Here is a 23,529-nt window from a genome sequence, read left to right as displayed (position 1 = left end):
CCCTGCCACATCCTGACCAAACTACAATAACAAATAACCCCTTTACTGGTCAGGACGTGACAATTGCTGAAATGTAATCCTCGTAAAACTTTCCTTTCTTTGGTCAGTTAGGATCACCACTTTATTTTAAGAATGTGAAATGTCAGAATAATAGTAGAGAGAATGATTTACTTCAGCTTTAATTTCTTTCATCACATTCCCAGTGGGTCAGAAGTTTACATACACTCAATTAGTATTTGGTAGCGTTGCCTGTAAATTGTTTAACTTGGGTCAAACGTTTCGGGTAGCCTTCCACAAGCTTCCCACAATAAGTTGGGTGAATTTTGTTCCATTCCTCCTGACAGAGCTTGCTCGCACACACTTTTTCAGTTCTGCCCACACATTTTCTATAGGATTGAGGTCAGGGCTTTGTGATGGCCACTCCAATACCTTGACTTTGTTGTCCTTAAGCCATTTTGCCACAACTTTGGAAGTATGCTTGGGGTCATTGTCTATTTGGAAGACCCATTTGCGACCAAGCTTTAACTTCCTGACTAATGTATTGAGATGTTGCTTCAATATATCCACATAATGTTCCTACTCATGATGCCATCTATTTTGTGAAGTGCACCAGTCCCTCCTGCAGCAAAGCACCCCCACAACATGATGCTGCCACCCTCGTGCTTCACGGTTGGGATGGTGTTCTTCGGCTTGCAAGCCTCCCCCTTTTTCCTCCAAACATAACGATGGTCATTATGGCCAAACAGTTCTATTTTTGTTTCATCAGACCAGAGAACATTTCTCCATTTCTCTTTCTTTGTCTCCATGTGCAGTTGCAAACCGTAGTCTGGTTTTTTTATGGCAGTTTTGGAGCAGTGGCTTCTTCCTTGCTGTGTGACCTTTCAGGTTATGTCGATATAGGACTCGTTTTACTGTGAATATAGATACTTTTGTACCTGTTTCCTCCAGCATCTTCACAAGGTCCTTTGCTGTTGTTCTGGGATTGATTTGCAATTTTCATCTCTAGGAGACAGAATGCATCTCCATCCTGAGCGGTATGATGGCTGCGTGGTCCCATGGTGTTTATACTTGAGTACTATGGTTTGTACAGATGAATGTGGTACCTTCAGGCATTTGGAAATTGCTCTCAAGGAGGAACCAGACTTGTGGAGGTCCACAATTTTTTTTACAACTTGTGGAGGTCTTGGCTGATTTCTTTTGATTTTCCCACGATGTCAAGCAAAGAGGCACTGAGTTTGAATGTAGGCCTTGAAATACATCCACAGGTACACCTCCAATTGACTCAAATTATGTCAATTAGCCTATCAGAAGCTTCTATAGCCATGACATCATTTTCTGGAATTTTCCAAGCTGTTTAAAGGCACCGTCAACTTAGTGTATGTAAACTTCTGACTCACTGGAATTGTGATACAGTGAGTTATAAGTGAAATGATCTGTCTGTAAACAATTGTTGGAAAAATGTCTTGTTTCATGCACAAAGTAGATGTCCTAACCGACTTGCCAAAACTATAGTTTGTTAACAAGAAATTTGTGGAGTGGTTGAAAAACGAGTTTTAATGACTCCAACATAAGTATATGTAAACTTCTGACTTCAACTTTATATATATATAAATATATATATATATCATATTAATATCATATTTATATCAGTAAAGGCAGGACTATTAGTATAAAACAAATAACCACAAACATCAGACATCATAAAGGAGGCACATGACAATAACCACATCATAAGTCATTATACCTGGATGCTTTCAGTGTTATCCACGTGTTATGGAATAGCGTAATGTTTACAGCAAAATTAAGCAATAAGGCACGAGGTGGTGTGGTATACAGTATGGCCAATATACCATGGCTAAGGGCCATCCTTAGGCACAGCACAGTTGATGGTTACATTGGCTACATTTGCAAAAGTAAAAACAGGGAGGAAGAGCGAGACAGAGAGAGAGAGAGAGATAGAGAGAGAGATATAAATATATATATAGAGAGAGATAGAGAGATAAGAGAGAGATAGGAAGAAAGGGAGAGATGGAAGGAGAGAGAGAGAGAGAGAGAGGTAGAGAGAAAGAGGGGGTGAGAACGAGACAGATAAAGCTTGGATGAAACCCAGAATGGTGGTGGGGAGAGATAGAGCTCATTGTTCAAACAACTGATACACATTGGACACCAACCCCTCCAGTTTGCTGAGCTAAAAAGCACATAAAGAGAGAGGCTATAAATAGGCAGCTGTTTGCGTAAACCCAAGCCACTTTCAGTTAGATGTAGGAAGTGCGCACTACAGCATTGAGGTCATGGAACAACAGTTGAACGCAGCCTATCACACAGCTCCCAGCCACAAATGAGCATTCCAATCTATAGTAGTACTTCAAAATGGCATACATGTACCATACAGCAGCCATTTGGAAATGGCCTGGCTTACAAGATGGCTGTCTACCCTGTGATGTACACACTATACACACAATCATACAGTTCATACATGTAGCCACGTACGTTTTAAATTTAGACAGACGCAACGAAGAAAAAAGGAGAGCCTCTCCTCTCCTCTCCTCTCTCTTTCGTGGGACTAAAATGTGACTCAATGGTTTTCCACACATACGTGACTGATCGCCTGTCAGTCTAAGTGCAAATGGAAACAGGCAGCAGTCAAAATACCTGTGTCAGGACACTGGTCATTAGAGAATTCAGAGGCTGGCAGACACCACTGAAGGTCTGAGAGGATGGTTGTCTGAGCAGATATGGATTGGTTGACTGTGTTTGTGTGTGTTCCTTCTACAGTGTGTTTGTTCTACTGTGTGTGTTCATGTGTGGGTGTGCTGTATGTTTGTTCTAATGTATGTTCTGTTTGCCCTTCTATAGGTGTTAGTGTGTGTGCATATATGTGTACTGTATATGTGTAGCCACACATCTGGGTGTGTCTCCAATGCAACAACGCCTGTCCTCTTCAACAAAGACAAAGCCCAATAAAGATCATAAATATGACCGTCCATGTTCATGTTCAAACATCAACTGCCATACCCATTCCACCTCAGATCTGAGTTCAAATACTACAGTGAACTAAAATGTAAACGCAACATGCAACAATTTCAAAGATTTTACTGAGTTGCAGTTCATATAGGGAAATCAGTCAATTGTAATAAATTCACCAGGCCATAATCTTTGGATTCCACATGACTGGGGATACAGATATGCATCTGTTGGTAACAGATACCTTAAAAGAAAAGTATGGGCGTGGATCAGAAAACCAGTCAGTATCTGGCATGACCACCATTTGCCTCATGCAGCGAGAGACATCTCATTTGCATAGAGTTGATCAGGCTGTTGATTGTGTCCTGTGGAATGTTGTCCCACTCCTCTTCAATGGCTGTGTGGAGTTGCTGGATATTGGTGGGAACTGGACTACACTGTCGTACACATCGAACCAGAACATCCCAAACATGCTCAATAGGTGACATGTCTGGTGAGTATGCAGGCCATGGAAGAACTGGGACATTTACAGCTTCCAGGAATTGTGTACAGATCCTTGTGACATGGGGCCATGCATTATCATGTTGAAACATGGGATGATGGTGGTGGATGAATGACCTGACAATGGACCTCAGGATCTCGTCACGGTATCTCTATGCATTCAAATTTCCATCGATTAAATGCAGTTGTGTTTGTTGTCCGTAGCTGATGCCTACCTGCCCAAACCATAACCCCACCGCCAACATGGGGCCCTCTGTTCACAACGTTGACATCAGCAAATCGCTCGCCCACATGACGGCAGTTGAAACCGTGATTTATCCATGAAGAGCACACTTCCCCAGTGGCCATTGAAGGTGAGCATTTGCCCACTGAAGTCGGTTACGATGCCAAACTGCAGTCAGGTCAATACCCTGGTGAGGACGACGAGCACACAGATGCGCTTCAATGAGACGGTTTCTGACAGTTTGTGAAGAAATTCTTTGGTTGTGCAAACCCATAGTTTCATCAGCTCTACGGGTGTCTGGTCTCAGACGATCCCGCAGGTGAAGAAGCCAGATGTGGAGGTCCTGGGCTGGCGTGGTTACACATGGTCTGCGGTTGTGAGGCCGGTTGGACATACGGCCAAATTCTCTAAAACGACATTAGAGGGGGCTTATGGTACAGAAAAATTCAGCTCTGGTGGACATTTCTGCAGTCAGAATGCCAACTGCTCCCTCAAAACTTGAGATTTCTGTGGCATTGTGTTGTGTGACAAACCTGGACATTTTAGAGTGGCCTTTTATTGTCCCCAGCACAAAGTGCACCTGTGTAATGATCATGCTGTTTAATCAGCTTCTTTATATGCCACACCTGTCAGGTGGATGGATTATTTTGGCAAAGGAGAAATGCTCACTAACAATGATTTAAGCAAATTTGTGCACAGAATTTGAGAAAAATAAGCTTTTAGTACTTATGGAACTTTTCTGGGATCTTTTATTTCAGGTCAGCTATTTTTGTTCAGTATATTTGAAAAAAATGTATCTGGGCTTGATTAGCTTGCCTGGTGCAATGAAACCAATAGAACAGTCACAACAGTGCAACCCTGCCCATCTGGCACTCCAGACAGGCTAAAGTAATCACTAAGAGTGTTTGAAAGATTTCAAATAGTATTTGAACCCATATCTACTCCAGCCCATTTATCCAGGCCATAACTCTATACAGATGATGTATGGTCTTCATTACATCAAACTCTGCAGAGGAGGAACATAATTGTTTCTTTATCGACTGAAAAATAAATTAATTGGACCAGCTGAAAACCCTCCGATGAAAAACATTAAAATGAGAGAGAGACAAACACAAATCGTGCGTGCGCTTGTAAAGCACTGAGAAACGGGAGAAATAGCTGCATAAGGACTGTGTTTAACCATGTGGTCGAATGGATCCCCGGGAGACGCTCATTCTCTCTTGAATAATGAGCTTAATTGCTCCAATCAGTGATGTGATGTAATATTCATCTAGGTTTATTGCTATTTTTTATTGTCTTGTCAGTCACATGGAGGGTTTTTCGAAAGGCCGGTCAATCCTCAAATGACGCTTCGACTGGCCCGGCTCATAAAGACACCTCGACTGGCTCATAATGACACCTCGACTGGCTCATAATGACACCTCGACTGGCTCATAATGGCACCTCGACTGGCTCGGCTCATAATGACACCTCGACTGGCTCATAATGACGCTTCGACTGGCTCGGCTCATAACGACACCTCGACTGGCTCATAATGACACCTCGAATGGCTCGGCTCATAAAGACACCTCGACTGGCTCATAATGACACCTCGACTGGCTCATAATGACGCTTCGACTGGCTCATAATGACACCTCGACTGGCTCGGCTCATAATGGCACCTCGACTGGCTCGGCTCATAAAGACACCTCGACTGGCTCATAATGACGCCTCGACTGGCTCATAAAGACACCTCGACTGGCTCGGCTCATAATGACACCTCGACTGGCTCGGCTCATAATGACACCTCGACTGGCTCATAATGACACCTCGACTGGCTCGGCTCATAACGACACCTCGACTGGCTCATAATGACACCTCGACTGGCTCGGCTCATAAAGACACCTCGACTGGCTCGGCTCATAATGACACCTCGACTGGCTCATAATGACACCTCGACTGGCTCGGCTCATAATGACACCTCGACTGGCTCAGCTCATAATGACACCTCGACTGGCTCGGCTCATAATGACGCTTCGACTGGCTCGGCTCATAAAGACACCTCGACTGGCTCATAATGACATCTCGACTGGCTCGGCTCATAATGACGCGTCGACTGGCTCGGCTCATAAAGACACCTCGACTGGCTCATAATGACACCTAGACTGGCTCATAATGACGCTTCGACTGGCTCGGCTCATAATGACACCTCGACTGGCTCATAATGACACCTCGACTGGCTCGGCTCATAACGACACCTCGACTGGCTCATAATGACACCTCGACTGGCTCGGCTCATAATGACATCTCGACTGGCTCGGCTCATAATGACACCTCGACTGGCTCATAATGACACCTCGACTGGCTCGGCTCATAACGACACCTCGACTGGCTCATAACGACACCTCGACTGGCTCGGCTCATAACGACACCTCGACTTGCTCATAATGACACCTAGACTGGCTCATAATGAGAGCGATATTTAAAATAATACAAGAAAGAATAAAAAAGAATCCCCTTTATGTGGAAAATTAGGATTTTTCAAAAATCCTTGAACTGGACTACATGTGATCCATGTGAACGGGTGTGATTGACTGGGTTTGGTGATCTACTGGATTACACTTGGGGCTGGGGTTGAAACCCATGGCTCGCCAAGCAAAATGCACGCACATCTCACTTCTGACCAATGCCCTAGGTAGGTGTCGAGTTACAGATGGCCGAGCACAATCACGCCATTGTGCTCGCCTTGGAAACAATGAAAACAAAGCTAACACATCATCAACCTTGAAACCCCCTACTATACATAACACAGAATAATGAACCAGGTGGAATTGAAAATACATTTTGAAACAGGATTACCATAAAAATGTAATATGCACAAATAGCGCAAATGAGAATCAACTTGACTGCCTGCGTGGTCAGGCAGTCAAAATTTGTCTCAAACTTAGTCTCACTTGTACTTCAATCAAGTGCATAGCAATCCACTTTTTGAGGTATATTGAGTGTTTCATTTATTTAAGCAGTTGGGGTCATCATGACAGAACTGTGTAAGACTGGTCTCTTGATATAAAGGCTTCGTCCCAATGGCACCCTATGTCCTATATAGTCCCTGGTCAAACGTAGTGCATTAAAGGGAATAGGGTGCCATTTGGAACACAAGCCAAGTCTGTGGATTCCATTAAATATATTAAATCAGCTTGCATTATATAATGCGAGGCACATTACAACCCTTTCGAGGGAAGTCCCAAAGGAAGGCAACAAAGGCTCTCTCTCCCTTCAAGGGAGTAGTCAAGCAATTCAGAAATAGCAAAACAGTATTTTGTTCGTTGTTCTGATCCGCCTACAAGGCAAAGCTCAATTTCCGAAAACTCAAGTGGAAAAATGTCATGAGGTCATTGAGAGAAAATAAAAGATTTTAAAAAAGGAAAAGTTACAGAGATACCTGTTCTTTTGCTTGAGTGGCTTTGATGCTTTTTATAAATAATTATGTTACATGTCTAATATTCAACCATGAAAAATAATTATGATGTGTGGAATGTTAATGCACAAAATGCAAATGACGGTACATGAAAACACCAATGATGTACATAAAGCCTGGACTGCTGATGCTATGTATTGGCCAGTGAGAGGCTTTGAGCCACCGGTCGGCCATATTGGCACTCGCCAGAAGGAGCAGTCCTCCAAGCAATAAATGGAATTCTACAGTATTTCAAATAAATGTTTCAAGGATAAAATTACAAGTATTACAGTCATTTTGTTGTTGTATTGGGGACAGTAACAGTAACTAGAACTTTAAAAAAATTACACTTTAAGCAAAATGTTTTTAGATATTTTTGAATACATTTTTTGTATGTTTAGCTCACACATGCATTAATGTGTCTGTAATAGAATTAATGTGACAAAAACAAATGTAGACATAAATAAATTATTTTCTACAGCTTCCAAAATATTTTTTACAATGTTGGGGGAGTGGCCAGATGGAGGTGCCGTGGCTTCAAAACAGTGCCCTCTGCCACCATCAAGTGTATATATAAATCATTGGAAAACACCAACAAATATCACAAACAAAATAATGAAAATAAATTATTCAAAAACCTACTGTTTCATCAAAATGCACAGTAGGTTTTTACGGTCTACAACTGAACTGTCCCACCCTCTCTACAGCTGCACCAGTTTTCCAAAGCACTGTACACTCATTTCAAGCCTTATGCTGTACAACACTGTTCTGCACTACCTTTCTCCACACATACATAGCACTCTTGCCTAGCCAACACCCCTACATTTACATAGAAATGTGTCCAACAGTACTGTACTCTCTTCCCTCTCTTGTCAATAGGCCCCATAATTCTACTGTCACTGCAGCAGCAGTGCTGCTTACTTCTCATCCAGCAGCCATTACGGCCTGGCATTCAGGCGCAATGTTCTATTATCAATCTAATTGCACATTCCACCCTGACAAGGGCTCGTTAAGCCTTAATTACACACATGTTGTTTTCTACAAACATCTCCATTTGGGTTTCTTTTGTGTTGCAATTGTTCAGCAGGGACAGCCATTTGAGATCTCACTGATAGTGATAGTGAGAGAGAGAGAGAGAGAGAGAGAGAGAGAGAGAGAGAGAGAGAGAGAGAGAGAGAGAGAAAGAGTGAGAGAGAGAGTGAGAGAGAGAGTGAGAGAGAGAGAATGAGAGGGAGAGGGAGGGGAGACAGAGATATGGAGAGAGAGAGAGTTGGCTGCCTGGAACTAGGTCATATATCGCGATAAACAAGGCACAGTTTCTAAAATAATACACCCATCCTGTGGAAATAATACCAAACAAGTGAGCGAATGTGGAGCTCATGTAATATTTACAGATCACTAATAGATAGATGGCAGGTATTTTCTCTTTCTTTCTAAAGCTAGGGCTTGCTGCTTTTCCTTTTCGCTCTGTCTCTCCTTTTCTTGCCGTTTGAATTTAAGAGAAAGCCGACTACATTAATACATCTGGCAGAGGAGGAGGTGTTGGGTCTCTCATCTCTCTCTCTCTCTTTCTATCTCTCCCTCTATCCTCTCTAATCTCTCCTTCTCTGTCTCTCTCTTTATATGCATCCATCCATCTCTGCCTATCCTGGCTCTCCTCTCTATTTCTATCCATCTCTCCCCCTCTCTCTCTTTCTATCCATCTCTCCACTTCTCTCTATCTCTCCATATCCCCCCTCCCCCAATGTCTCTCTCTCTCTCTCTCTCTCTCTCTCTCTCTCTCTCTCTCTCTCTCTCTCTCTCTCCTTCTCCATCTCCCTCTCTCTTGGATGCATGGTTTTGGCTGTGATGTGGGGGTTTTTCTCACACATTTGTTACATTTCAGCAAAGGAAAGTGGGCCTTTATCCAGAGTCTTTGAGACGTGAGCGATGATATTACTGAAGAGAGTCACGCTTAGACTTCTTTAAAAAATCCAGCTGGTGATGTAAGGTCATTGAAGGGCTTGTTAGGCAGCCAGCCTAGAACACCAGCCTCTCTGTAGCCTACTGTGTTGGTGTTCAGATGTCTGGCTGGCTCTACTAGGGGGAATTGACTGGGAACACTGGTATGGCTCTTCTGCTAGCTTCCGCTAGCTTCCACTAGCCAGTTTAATGTGTCTTACTGTGGCGTTGGGATCTCTTTAAAGCACTGTGGTGCATTCTGTGTGATACAGGCCTGGGTTCAATTACTATTCGAAATCTTTAAATTACTGTGAGCCTTTGCTCTAGCCTGTCTGGAGTGCTGGATGGGTGGGGTTTGCAGTTTTGGGATTATTTTACTGTTCCATTAAGAGAAGCAAGCACAGATAAAGTATATCAAATGATTGCACATTGTATTTGAACCCAGGTCTGGTGTGACGCAATGCTAAGCTACAGAAGCCAGTTCAGTATTATCCCCATAACAGCCACTAAAACCTCCCCATTTTTGCCAAACCCCAAGAAAACTCTGAGGAATTGTCTTAACCAATGCAATGAGACCTGTAGTGTTGACAACTACTGTATATATACCATTGAAGTCAACCAGCAAATATAATGATGTTGTGCGAAATTCTGTCATCCCGTCATTGTTATGGTTACAGCGTAATTATTTTATGATCTATAACAAGATTGTTTTGGTTCTACCGATTCGCATGGAGAGAGAAAAAAAAACTTCCCTCTGTTCACTTATTTACAGATAGTAACGGTTTGCATGTTTAGTAGTTTGTTTAGTTTACCATTTCCATTCTTAGCACAATTACCACAGAGTATCACTCATGCTGCAATTGGAAACAAATTGGATGTGCAATCTAAAATACATTGAGATAAACAAACACTACAATATTGAACAAATGACTCACTCTTATTATTGACACCAAATTAAATCTGAAAAACATTCATTATAACCACCACCTCCATTGAATCACCACACACACACACACACACACACACACACACACACACACACACACACACGCACATACAGACGCGCACACACACACAAACACACACTCTCTGTCTCACACACAAACACACACACTACGTATGGTATTCTTCCTGGGATAGCTCTAATAGGCGGTCTCTCAGATATCCTGTATAGAATAGTGCTCATGCAATATTAATATGGCAGTCAGAGCACACTCCATCTCTCACTCTCTACATAATTGAATATGCAAGCTCTCCAAATCAACCAGGAAAAGAAAGAAGGAGAGAAAAAATAACCTGTCATCCCAGTTGGAGACATTGAGTCCTTTACCATATATCATGTCAGAGTTGGAAAAGCTACGAGGACAACAACAACACCACCAGACAGTGGCTATGGTAACATACCCAGAACAGAGAAACAATGGCCATGTATGTTGCATTGTTTACTGTGTTGAGGCAGAGGCCCATTCTAAGTCCCAAATGGCGCTCTATTCCCTATATGGGCCCTGGTCAAAAGTAGTGCACTAAGTAGTGAACAGTGGTGTAAAGTACTTAAGTAAAAATACTTTTTACTCCTTACATTTTCCCTGACACCCAAAAGTACTGGTTACATGTTGAATGCTTAACAGGGCAGGACAATTGTTTAATTCACACACTTATCAAGAGAACATCCCTGGTCATCCCTACTGCCTCTGATCTGGCAGACTCACTAAACACAAATGCTTGGTTTGGGAATTTTGTCTGAGTCTTAAGCTGTGCCCTTGGCTATCCGTAAATTAAAAAAACAAGAACATCGTGTTGTCTTGTTTGCTTAATATAAGACATTTTAAATGATTTATACTTGTACTTTTGTTAAGTACAATTAAAACCAAATACTTTTAGACTTTTACTCAATTTTATTTGTATTTATTTAATTAATTCATTAATTTAACCTTTATTGAACTAGGCAAGTCAGTTCAGAACAAATTGTTATTTACAATGACGGCCTACCAAAAGGCAAAAGACCTCCTGCGGGGACGGGGGCTGGGATTAAAAAAAAATATATATAAAAAAAATAACATAAATACAGGACAAAACACACATCACAACAAGAGAGACAACACAACACTACATAAAGAGAGACCCAAGACAACAACATAGCAAGGCAGCAACACATGACAACACAGCATGGTAGCAACACAACATGACAACAACATGGTAGCAACACAATATGGTAGCAGCACAAAACATGGTACAAACATTATTGGGCACAGACAACAGCACAAAGGTCAAGAAGGTAGAGACAACAATTCATCACGCAAAGCAGCCACAACTGTCAGTAAGAGTGTCCATGACTGAGTCTTTGAATGAAGAGATTGAGATAAAACTGTCCAGTTTGAGTGTTTGTTGCAGCTCGTTCCAATCGCTAGCTGCAGCGAACTGAAAAGATGAGGGACCCAGGGATGTGTGTGCTTTGGGGACCTTTAACAGAATGTGACTGGCAGAACGGGTGTTTTATGTGGAGGATGAGGGCTGCAGTAGGTATCTCAGATAGGGGGGAGTGAGGCCTAAGAGGGTTTTATAAATAAGCATCAACCAGTGGGTCTTGCGACGGGTATACAGAGATGACCGGTTTACAGAGGAGTATAGAGTGCAGTGATGTGTCCTATAAGGAGCATTGGTGGCAAATCTGATGGCCAAATGGCAAAGAACATCTAGCCGCTCGAGAGCACCCTTACCTGCTGATCTATAAATTATGTCTCCGTAATCTAGCATGTGTAGGATGGTCATCTGAATCAGGGTTAGTTTGGCAGCTGGGATGAAAGAGGAGTGATTAGTATTTTACTGGGTGACTTTCACTTTTACTTGAGTCATTTTCTTTTAAGGTATCTTTACTTTTACTCAAGTATGACAATTGAGTACTTTTTCCACCACTGGTAGTGAATAGGGTAGCATTTGGGATGAAGGCACATGCTGTGGAGGCCCATAAAAGTAGATCCCATGGCTACAACAGTACAGTCTCTGCTTCCATTAGATAAGGGTTGTTGGCCAATCCGACTAGCTAGTGGTCAATACAGTGTGCTGTTCTACAGGCTTTAAAGGGGGATGTTCACTATTTTACAACTTTATGTTAAATGATTCCTTACCCTGAAATTAGTCTATGGTCCAGGAGAATCTGTAATCCATGGTTTGTTTTTTCTTTAAACAGCCACTATAAACATTAGCCACAGCTAGCTACTTTCAAGGGGGAAGAACCATCTAACTATAAGTTATAAAATACTTAACTTCTCCTTCAAGACTTCTGTGTTGCAGTTTCTGTTCTCCCCCATCCATAACTGTGACTTATTCCAAATTCCTTATGATGCCTCTTTCATTTGCCGTTCTTTAAGACATACTGTGAATAAATTGTGTTCAACCCCATTAAGTCCTATACATTAAGTAAGTACAGTATTTTCACAGCTTTCAAAGTTCAAAGTTATTTTGACTGTTGTTTCTGTTATTGTAGGTCTCTGTCATCCTCAGTGATTTTCTTTCAGGGGAAATCTAGGATTGGTACATATATTTTTTGGACATAAGCTTAATCCTAATTGATTCCTAAAGAATATAAATGCCTATAAATAAATGCCTCATGAGCTTAGTTCAACTATTTTACAAAATGAACACAACGAACCACCTTGGGCAACTCGTAGGTGACACTGCAGTATTGTGTGTTTCTAGTAAGGATAACAACAGGTATTCGCTAGGTCAAGGTCATGTTTCTAGTAAGGACAACAACAGGTCTTCGCTAGGTCAAGGTCATGTTTCTAGTAAGGACAACAACAGGTCTTCGCTAGGTGAAGGTCATGTCTCTAGTAAGGACAACAACAGGTCTTCGCTAGGTGAAGGTCATGTCTCTAGTAAGGACAACAACAGGTCTTCGCTAGGTGAAGATCATGTCTCTAGTAAGGACAACAACAGGTCTTCGCTAGGTGAAGGTCATGGCTCTAGTAAGTACAACAACAGGTCTTCGCTAGGTGAAGGGCATGTCTCTAGTAAGGACAACAACAGGTCTTCGCTAGGTGAAGGGCATGTCTCTAGTAAACACAACAACAGGTCTTCGCTAGGTGAAGGTCATGTCTCTAGTAAGGTCAGCAACACAATCCAACACTAAGGTCATGCCCTCCTGCTGAGGTCTTCAAAAAACAAGAACGACAGGTTTATGATGAAAAATACTTAAAAAATAAGAAAGGGGGATGGGGGGGTGGAGGAGGAGTAGGGAGGTGGGGGGGCTCTGTGCACCTTGACAGGAAGGAGAAAGGGGAAGAGCACGAGTGGAGTTGAGTGAGGTTATTTTGGCTGAAAGGGGTTGAGGGGGAGGGCGGAAGCAGCGCAGAACCTAGTTTTAACTGAACCCCTGGTAGAGAGAGAGAGATATAGAGATAGCGAGGAGGGGAAATGAACATGGCTGCAAACTTACTGCAACCTGACAGTACTGCTTTTAACTCAGCACCTGATAAGTACAATGGAAAAACTTCTGGTTTCCTTCACACTGTTAAGTGGTTGCACTCTCCATGCAGTTACAGTTTGGTAGCAATACTTCACAGGAAGAAGTAACAGACAAAAAGGCTCTTTCATTTGAATAACTCTACATGTGAATAAAAGTAAATGATGGTGTATCGTGGAATGCTTTTATAAAATCTGAGATCCTATCAGTTGTCTGTAGGCTATCGGCTGTTGAATCTGTCTGTAGGCTATCGGCTGCGTGTAGGCTATTGTCTGTCTGTAGGCTATCATCTGTCTGTAGGCTATCGGCTGTTGAATCTGTCTGTAGGCTATCAGCTGTGTGTAGCCTATTGTCTGTCTGTAGGCTATCGTCTGTCTGTAGGCTATCGTCTGTCTGTAGGCTATCGGCTGTCTGTAGGCTATCGTCTGTCTGTAGGCAACCGGCTGTCTGTAGGCAACCGTCTGTCTGTAGGCTACCGTCTGTCTGTAGGCTATCGTCTGTCTGTAGGCTATCGTCTGTCTGTAGGCAACTGTCTGTCTGTAGCCTACCGTCTGTCTGTAGGCTACCGTCTGTCTGTAGGCTACCGTCTGTCTGCAGGCTACCGTCTGTCTGTAGGCTATCGTCTGTCTGTAGGCTATCGTCTGTCTGTAGGCTATCGGCTGTCTGTAGGCTATCGGCTGTCTGTAGGCTATCGGCTGTGTGTAGGCTACCGTCTGTCTGTAGGCAACCGTCTGTCTGTAGCCTATTGTCTGTCTGTAGGCTATCGGCTGTCTGTAGGCTATCGTCTGTCTGTAGCCTATCGTCTGTCTGTAGCCTATTGTCTGTCTGTAGGCTATCGTCTGTCTGTAGGCTATCGTCTGTCTGTAGGCTATCGGCTGTCTGTAGGCTATCGTCTGTCTGTAGGCAACCGTCTGTCTGTAGCCTATTGTCTGTCTGTAGGCTACCGTCTGTCTGTAGGCTACCGTCTGTCTGTAGGCAACCGTCTGTCTGTAGGCTATTGTCTGTCTGTAGGCTATCGGCTGTCTGTAGGCTACCGTCTGTCTGTAGGCAACCGTCTGTCTGTAGGCTATCGTCTGTCTGTAGCCTATCGTCTGTCTGTAGCCTATCGTCTGTCTGTAGCCTATTGTCTGTCTGCAGGCTACCGTCTGTCTGTAGCCTATCGTCTGTCTGTAGCCTATCGTCTGTCTGTAGCCTATCGTCTGTCTGTAGGCTATCGGCTGTGTGTAGCCTATCGGCTGTGTGTAGCTTATCGGCTGTGTGTAGCTTATCGGCTGTCTGTAGCTTATCGTCTGTCTGTAGCCTATTATCTGTCTGTAGCCTATCGGCTGTGTGTAGCCTATCGTCTGTCTGTAGGCAACCGTCTGTCTGTAGGCTATCGGCTGTGTGTAGGCTACCGGCTGTCTGTAGGCAACCGTCTGTCTGTAGGCAACCGTCTGTCTGTAGGCAACCGTCTGTCTGTAGCCTATCGTCTGTCTGTAGCCTATCGGCTGTGTGTAGGCTATCGGCTGTGTGTAGCCTATCGGCTGTGTGTAGCCTATCGGCTGTCTGTAGCCTATCGGCTGTGTGTAGCCTATCGGCTGTCTGTAGCCTATCGGCTGTGTGTAGCCTATCGGCTTTTGAAATCACCACTATTTGAAAGTTTATGAAACGTTTCCTGTGTCCCTCACTCCCTTCCATTTTATAAATAACCTTGACGTGCAGATTTAGCATGTACAGTTTAATTCTAGCGACAGAGTCGAATGAAAGTGGATATATATCTTTACTACCTCCAGCCTCCCTGACAAGTAGCTCATTTGGATGATTTGTACGTGGGCTCTCCGCAGAGCACCATTTACAATATTCACTTTAGATAACGTATGGTCCTTAGCCCTGAAACCAGATGGGTTTCGTAGAAATGCTTTGTTAGCAGTCTTCTGCTTGATAAATTATTTAGGACATGTGGTTGGAAACATCAATAGAATCTCTATTGTAATTAAAAAAGGAGCCCACCAACAATATTGCACTGTTCCCCATTGAACCCTGAAGCAGGGCTGAGAGAGATAATTCAGAAAGAAAAGTTTGCATGGATTGAGTGTGGAAGACATATGAAATTAAAATCTCTCTTATCCATTGTTCTTATGTTAAATGGATAAAAGAAAGCAATTGACTTCGATTTTAATTATGATTTTTTTTTGTATATAATGGGAACAAGTCTCTTAGAAAGAGACATGAAGGTACCCATAAGCAATCATTACTGATGAAAAAACACAAATGGGAAAAATTGGTGGATATAGCATTTTGGAACTTTTCATTTCTCAACCGCAGTTCACCTGTCAATTGTAGCTACAGAGCGAGGAACCACATTCCCAATGATTACACACTGAACAAAAATATAAACGCAACATGTAAGTGAGCTGAAATAAAAGATCCCAGACATGTTCCATATGCACAAAAAGCTTATTTCTCTAACATTTTGTGCACAAATTTGTTTACATCACTATTAGCATTTCTCCTTTACCAAGATAATCCATCCACCTGACAGGTGTGGCATATCAAGAAGCTGATTAAACAGCATGATCATTACACACCTTGTGCTGGAGACAATAGAAGGCCACTCTAAAATGTGCAGTTTTGTCATACAACACAATGCCACAGATTTTGAGGGAGTGTGTAATTGGCATGCTAACTGCAGGAATGTCCACCAGAGCTGTTGCCAGCTCTCCAACGTCGTTTTAAAGAATTTGGCAGTACGTCCAACCGGCCTCATCGCCGCAGACCAAGTGTATGGCGTTGTGTGTGTGAGCGTTTTGCTGATGTGAATTTTGTGAACAGAGTGCTCCATGGTGGCGGTGGGGTTATGGTATGGGCAGGCATACGCTATGGACAATTGTATTTTATCGATGGCAATTTGAACGCACAGAGATACCGTGATGAGATCCTGAGGCACGGCCCCATGTCGCAAGGATCTGTACACAATTCCAGGAAGCTGAAAATGTCCCAGTACTTCCATGGCCTGCATACTCACCATTGAGAATGTTTTGGATGCTCTGGATTGACGTGTTCGACAGCGTGTTCCAGTTCCCACAAATATCCAGCAACTTCCCACAGCCATTGAAGAGGAGTGGGACAACATTCCACAAGCCACAATCAACAGCCTGATCAACTCTATGCGAAGGAGATGTTTTGCGCTGCATGAGGCAAATGGTGGTCATGCCAGATACCTCATCCACACCCCTGGTGACGACATTACACCAAGAAACACTTACCTTGATGAAAGCCCCCAACCTAAAGAAATTGAAAGTATCTTTCTTCTGTAACCAAGTTGCATGTTCCTCAGTACACAAACATGCACACAACAAAAACGAGCCATACCACGTGGTGCTGGGCCCAGTTAAATCTTTGAAACATTCACCGACTCCCCCGCTGAAAGATCAGCCACAACATGTTGGCACCATTGTAACAAGTGATAATCAAGCCCTGGTCTCCAGCATGGGAACAGAAATGGAATACCTGGTGTGGTGGTCTCAAGTTGGACTACTCCAAATCAACTGGGCTCTGACACACACACGCACGCACACACACACACACGCACACACACACACACACACACACACACACACACACACACACACACACACACACACACACACACACACACACACACACACACACACACACAAGTGCAGGCTTTGCAGGTCCATCAACCCATTTAAACACCAATAAACGCCCTACAATAACATGTGGATCATGAGAGAACCTTTATGAATCAACAGAATGTTAATAACCTATTTATTGACACTTTATGTAGTGTCCTGTAGTACTTACTTTCAAGTGAGACACCTTCGAATATTCATAACACATCCATAAAGACTCTATATCGCATGACGCTGTACTTCATTTAAAGTCATTCCCCTTTGGTCATATATAACACATACATAAATGCCTTGTATCATATGACACCGTACTTACTATAAAGTCAGACCCCTTTGGTCATATATAACACATACATAAATGCCTTGTATCATATGACACCGTACTTACTATAAAGTCAGAACCCTTTGGTCATATATAACACATACATAAAGGCTTAATGATGTAAACACACAAAAAACCACTTAGTGAATTATCACTAACAGCTAAAACAAATAAAGATTAAAGACATGTTTTTTTTCTTCCTTTATTTGTACTTTTTTAAAACAATACATATACATTAAGTGTCAAAAAGTCCAGCAATGCAATTACATTGAACATTATACAGGGCTGTGAACAGTATAGCTTGTCCCTGAGCTGGAGGACAAATGGTTCTTGCCTCTCTTCCTGCTGGAGGTACTGCATGTTGGTTCCAACCTTAAAGGTAACAACAAAGAAAGTTAGCAGGTCTGTTAGGAAATGTCTTTGTCCCACCATCTGGATAAGGGTATTTCTGTGCTGCACCAGAAACTCTAAATGGGAAGATGGGGAAACTCCATTCAATTCGTATTATTATATTCCTCTTGCATTTATAAATCTCATGATGTGACTATGAGAAATGGCTGTATCTAGGAGGATTTGCATTTAGCTGAGCCTGCTAGCTAGCAAAATTTTGTCTAGCTAGCGATTGCTGTGAAATTACTTGAAATAACGATTGAGGTAGCTACAGTTTGTAATCTAACTACTACAAACTAATTTAAATTACAATAAATAATGGTTAACTTACTTGTTTTTTGCTGTCCAGTGGCAGCACAAGTGGGCATTTGGTTTTCAAACTCATCACATGATCAGCATCTTGTCAGCAAAACTAAAAAAGTACTTCGGGTCACAGTTTTTTTTTCTTTCTTCAAAATAAAAGTGCCCCACTTAATAGTTGAAAAGTGCCAACAATAACCATTCATGATATATTAAAAATAATTTTCTAAACATTAACAGTGATTCATATTTGTTCATATTTAAGTGACATTTGCATAAAATGTGGGTTTTAAATCATGTTCCAGTGTCAAATAAATGGCCCCAATGTGAGTCAATGTATATGGATTACATTTTGGCTTAGAGCAAGAAAGTATTGTAGGGAGTACTCAGTAGGGTCTGTAGAATGTATATGGTGTCATTTCATGGGGCTCTGAATAATACAGTGTTGCTGGCTTTTTACTCCACCCATTCCATTGGCGGCCGAATCACATCACGTGCGCTTCAGTCCAGGGCATGCTCACTGAATTAAAGGGTAACTACACTCAAAAAAAGAAGTTTCTTAAATTTATCCCAGACCTCAAAAGTCATCCCCTGATTTTTTAAAGCATTGTCTTGAACAAAGAAAATCACATTTAGTTTTTTTTCTATTAAAAAAGTGTGAAAAAATGGGCTAAACAAGAAAAAAATGGGGGAAATCCGAAACCTGGAAAAAGAAAACTAAGAAAAAGTATTAAAAAAAATACTGAAGTATGCACTTTTTCTAATCAGATTTTAAAAGGCTCTACCAACGTTTTTTGCTCTGCATGACTGCATTTTAGAATGTGTCATCCTGAAACACAGTTTAGGTCAGGTCCAATATTAACTATGCACCCAAGAGGGAAAGAGGTTGAGCCATCTAAGAAATTAGTGAAATATAATATAATATATACAATTAAGCAGACACTTTTATCCAAAGCGAGTTAGAGTCCTGAGTGAATAAATATTTTACATATGGGTGGTCGCGGGAATCAAACCCAATATCCTGGTGTTGCAATGCTGTACCAAGATGCATGACAGCCTCAATTTAATATGATTTACAAGGCATTTATTAAGCAGTGCTTATGCCACTCTTTATAAACCATAGGTTTATGTCCTATTTGACATAATGGGTTATGTCACATTTGACATTAGTGGTTACTGTATGTCACACAGTTATGCCACATTTATGAACCCATTATAAAGTATGACATACGGTTATCAAAGATTTGTAACACATTTATGTAGTGTTTATGAAAGCTTTATGAAGGATTTATAATGCCTTTATAAGCTGAACGTCATTTTAAGCGGGACCGAAGACAGATCCTAGAACTGATCTGAGCCCATAGTGGCTGAACTAGGATCAGGTCCCCACACTTATTCATTGTGATGAATTGAGAAGGCCCTGATGCACGTCTCCATAGGGAGATGTAGAACGTGTTTTGCACAGTACCATATCTTGTGGGGAACGTGTTTTCGTCAGTCACTTCATACAGAAACACAAGATGTGGCGGTGCTACCGGTTGAAGACCACAAAACCACCCAACTAGTCTCGTGGTGGCACATCACTGGCATTTTATGGCCGTCGAAAAGTGTAGGGTTGAACTGTGAACTAACTGTGTCCCTGTGGGGGTGAGGTGTGGGGAGTAAGGGGGTGAGGTGTGGGGAGTAAGGGGGTGAGGTGTGGGGAGTAAGGGAGTGAGGTGTGGGGAGGGAGTAAGGGGGTGAGGTGTGGGGAGTAAGGGGGTGAGGTGTGGGGAGTATGGGGGTGAGGTGTGGGGAGTAAGGGGGTGAGGTGTGGGGAGTAAGGGGGTGAGGTGTGGGGAGTAAGGGGGTGAGGTGTGGGGAGTAAGGGGTTGAGGTGTGGGGAGTAAGGGGGTGAGGTGTGGGGAGTATGGGGGTGAGGTGTGGGGAGTAAGGGGGTGAGGTGTGGGGAGTAAGGGGGTGAGGTGTGGGGAGTATGGGGGTGAGGTGTGGGGAGTAAGGGGGTGAGGTGTGGGGAGTAAGGGGGTGAGGTGTGGGGAGTAAGGGGGTGAGGTGTAGGGAGTAAGGGGGTGAGGTGTGGGGAGTAAGGGGGTGAGGTGTGGGGAGTAAGGGGGTGAGGTGTGGGGAGTAAGGGGGGGGGGGGGTAAGGGGAGCATCCTCTCACCCCAGCAGAGGGCAGTCTCTTCCCGTCGGGGTTGGGGCGCATGGGCAGGGAGCTATAGAGTCGAACTCCGCGGTCGCCTGATGCACCGTATCTGCTCTGTAGAGAAAGAGAGAGAGAGAAACTTTAGCCTTAGAACTTTCAACATGTTTTCACTCAATAAAATACTATTGCGTCACACACACAAAACAAAACGCTAGCGAACAAAAAGTCAGGCATTGTCAATGGTAGAAACATGGAGGTCAGCAGAATTTAGTGATAAAGCAGTGAAGATCTGAATAGACTGTCATCAAGTACAAGCATCCACTTCTTACTGTGGTGTTTCCCCTACATTCATTTAGCAGCGGCGGGCCAACTCCCTTACCCTATGTGTGAAAACACACTGCAGGAGAGTTGGCACTGCAGCTCTGGAGCCGGGGTACCTGGGAATCTAATGACTCACAACAAGACCCTTCCTGCCAGTGGAGCCTTTGGAGCGTTTTCCTCAGCGAGTTTAACGCTGCACCTCTCCTTCTTTCACACCACACAGATTCTATCACTCCCTCTCTCTGTTTATCTCTCCATCTCTCTCTCTGTTTACCTATCTCTCACCCACGAAAGGTTGCTGGTTCCAATCCAACTAGGTTAAAAATCTGTCTGTGCCCTTCAGCAAGGCTCGTAACCCTAACTGTTCCTGAAAGTCTCTGGATGAGTGTCTGCTAATTGTGTAAAAAAGGAGAGACACAGGGAGAGGAGAATAGACAGATAGCGACTAAGTTAAGTTACATAGATCAGTGGTAACATACCCGAAGATAATCATACATAACTGGTGTAGTGGGTTGTTGAGTGGCTGGAAAATGGATATGTAGTGAGAAATCGGTATGTAATTGGGCTTGATATCTATTCTGTACAGTAGTCAGTGCGATGGGTTTACCCAAAATGATGCATACAGGTTTGTAATTAGTTGAAAGTCTCTGATGTAGATTACCATGTGAGGAAGAAAATAATACAGAGATATGGTCCAGGCCATATATCACATCCTCTCTGTCGCTCCTCTCTCTGTCACTCCTCTCTCTCTGTCAATCTTCTCTCTCTGTCACTCCTCTCTCTCTGTCACTCCTCTCTCTCTGTCACTCCTCTCTCTGTCACTCCTCTCTCTCTGTCACTCCTCTCTCTCTGTCACCACTCTCTCTCTGTCACCACTCTCTCTCTGTCACCACTCTCTCTCTGTCACTCCTCTCTCTCTGTCGCTCCTCTCTCTGTCACTCCTCTCTCTCTGTCGCTCCTCTGTCACTCCTCTCTCTCTATCAATCTTCTCTCTTTGTCACTTCTCGCTCTTTGTCACTCCTCTCTCTGTCACTCCTCTCTCTCTGTCACTCCTCTCTCTGTCACTCCTCTCTCTCTGTCAATCCTCTTGCAAGTACACACTATAAAACACAAACATAAATACATCCCCCCCCCACACACACACACGCACACACACACACTAATTCAAAAGCAAGGTTCCAGATTACTATGCAGCGAGATATATTTCACAACGGAGTGAGAAAACGTCCCCGGACCAATCAGGGTTTGCTGTGCAACTCTTTTCTTGTCAGTCAGATGCTGGGGGCAAAGACACACACAGTACATACAAGAGAAAATGGCTGCAGGCCAAATGGAACCCCATTCCCTATACAGTGCTGCATGTGAAATGGCACCCCATTCCCTATACAGTGCTGCAGGCCAAATGGAACCCCATTCCCTATACAGTGCTGCATGTGAAATGGCACCCCATTCCCTATACAGTGCTGCAGGCCAAATGGAACCCCATTCCCTATATAGTGCTGCATGCCAAATGGAACCCCATTCCCTATACAGTGCTGCATGCCAAATGGAACCCCATTCCCTATATAGTGCTGCATGCCAAATGGAACCCCATTCCCTATATAGTGCTGCATGTAAAATGGAACCCCATTCCCTATACAGTTCTGCACGCCAAATGGAACCCCATTCCCTATATAGTGCTGCATGCCAAATGGAACCCCATTCCCTATACAGTTCTGCACGCCAAATGGAACCCCATTCCCTATACAGTGCTGCATGTAAAATGGAACCCCATTCCCTATATAGTGCTGCATGTAAAATGGAACCCCATTCCCTATACAGTTCTGCATGTCAAATGGAACCCCATTTCCTATACAGTTCTGCATGCCAAATGGCACCCCATTCCCTATATAGTGCTGCATGCCAAATGGAACCCCATTCCCTATACAGTGCTGCATCCCAAATGGAACCCCATTCCCTATACAGTGCTGCATCCCAAATGGAACCCCATTCCCTATACAGTGCTGCATGCCAAATGGAACTCCATTCCCTATACAGTGCTGCATGCCAAATGATCCCATTCCCTACACAGTGCTGCATGCCCAATGGAACTCCCTTCCCTATACAGTGCTGCATGCCAAATGGAACCCCATTCTCTATACAGTGCTGCATGCCAAATGGAACTCCATTCCCTATATAGTGCTGCATGCCAAATGGAACCCCATTCCCTATACAGTTCTGCACGCCAAATGGAACCCCATTCTCTATACGGTGCTCCATGTCAAATGGAACCCCATTCCCTATACAGTGCTGCATGTAAAATGGAACTCCCGTCCCTATACAGTGCTGCATGCCAAATGGAACTCCATTCCCTATATAGTGCTGCATGCCAAATGGAACCCCATTCTCTATACGGTGCTCCATGTCAAATGGTACCCCATTCCCTATACAGTGCTGCATGCCAAATGGAACTCCCGTCCCTATACAGTGCTGCATGCCAAATGGAACCCCATTCCCTATACAGTGCTGCATGCCAAATGGAACTCCCGTCCCTATACAGTGCTGCATGCCAAATGGAACCGCATTCCCTATACAGTGCTGCATCCCAAATGGCACCCCATTCCCTATGCAGTGCTGCATGCCAAATGGCACTCCATTCCCTATACAGTGCTGCAGGCCAAATGGCACCCATTCCCTATACAGTTCTGCATGTCAAATGGAACCCCATTCCCTATACAGTGCTGCATGCCAAATGGAACTTCATTCCCTATACAGTGCTGCATGCCAAATGGAACCCCATTCCCTATACAGTGCTGCATGCCAAATGGAACCCCATTCCCTATACAGTGCTGCATGCCAAATGGAACCCCATTCTCTATATAGTGCTGCATGCCAAATGGAACCCCATTCCC

The 23,529-nt window shown here is 43.4% G+C and overlaps 1 protein-coding gene and 1 long non-coding RNA gene across 7 annotated transcripts in view; both read right to left on the bottom strand.

Annotated features, from left to right (window-relative positions):
- Positions 1-23,529, bottom strand: part of LOC106583657 (TOX high mobility group box family member 2) — a 232,898-nt gene that overhangs the window by 111,880 nt on the left and 97,489 nt on the right. For 5 of the 6 annotated variants that reach the window (XM_045705771.1, XM_045705769.1, XM_014168098.2 and 2 more), the window contains one exon: positions 20,336-20,431. The exons of the other annotated variant lie outside the window; for it this stretch is intronic. In XM_045705771.1, coding sequence (XP_045561727.1) covers positions 20,336-20,431 — 96 coding nt within the window. The remainder of the gene's footprint in view (positions 1-20,335; positions 20,432-23,529) is intronic. 6 annotated transcript variants of the gene reach the window in all.
- Positions 17,666-19,845, bottom strand: LOC106583658 (uncharacterized). The gene is made up of 2 exons (XR_001323581.2): positions 18,203-19,845; positions 17,666-17,853 (listed from the first exon to the last, which is right to left on the bottom strand). It is a non-coding gene; the product is annotated as an uncharacterized lncRNA (long non-coding RNA).

The sequence above is a fragment of the Salmo salar genome, chromosome ssa22, assembly GCF_905237065.1.
Source record: "Salmo salar chromosome ssa22, Ssal_v3.1, whole genome shotgun sequence".
Taxonomy (NCBI): Eukaryota; Metazoa; Chordata; class Actinopteri; order Salmoniformes; family Salmonidae; genus Salmo; species Salmo salar.
The sequence above is the reverse complement of the archived record's forward strand: the minus strand, read 5'-3'. Positions and strand labels throughout refer to the sequence as shown.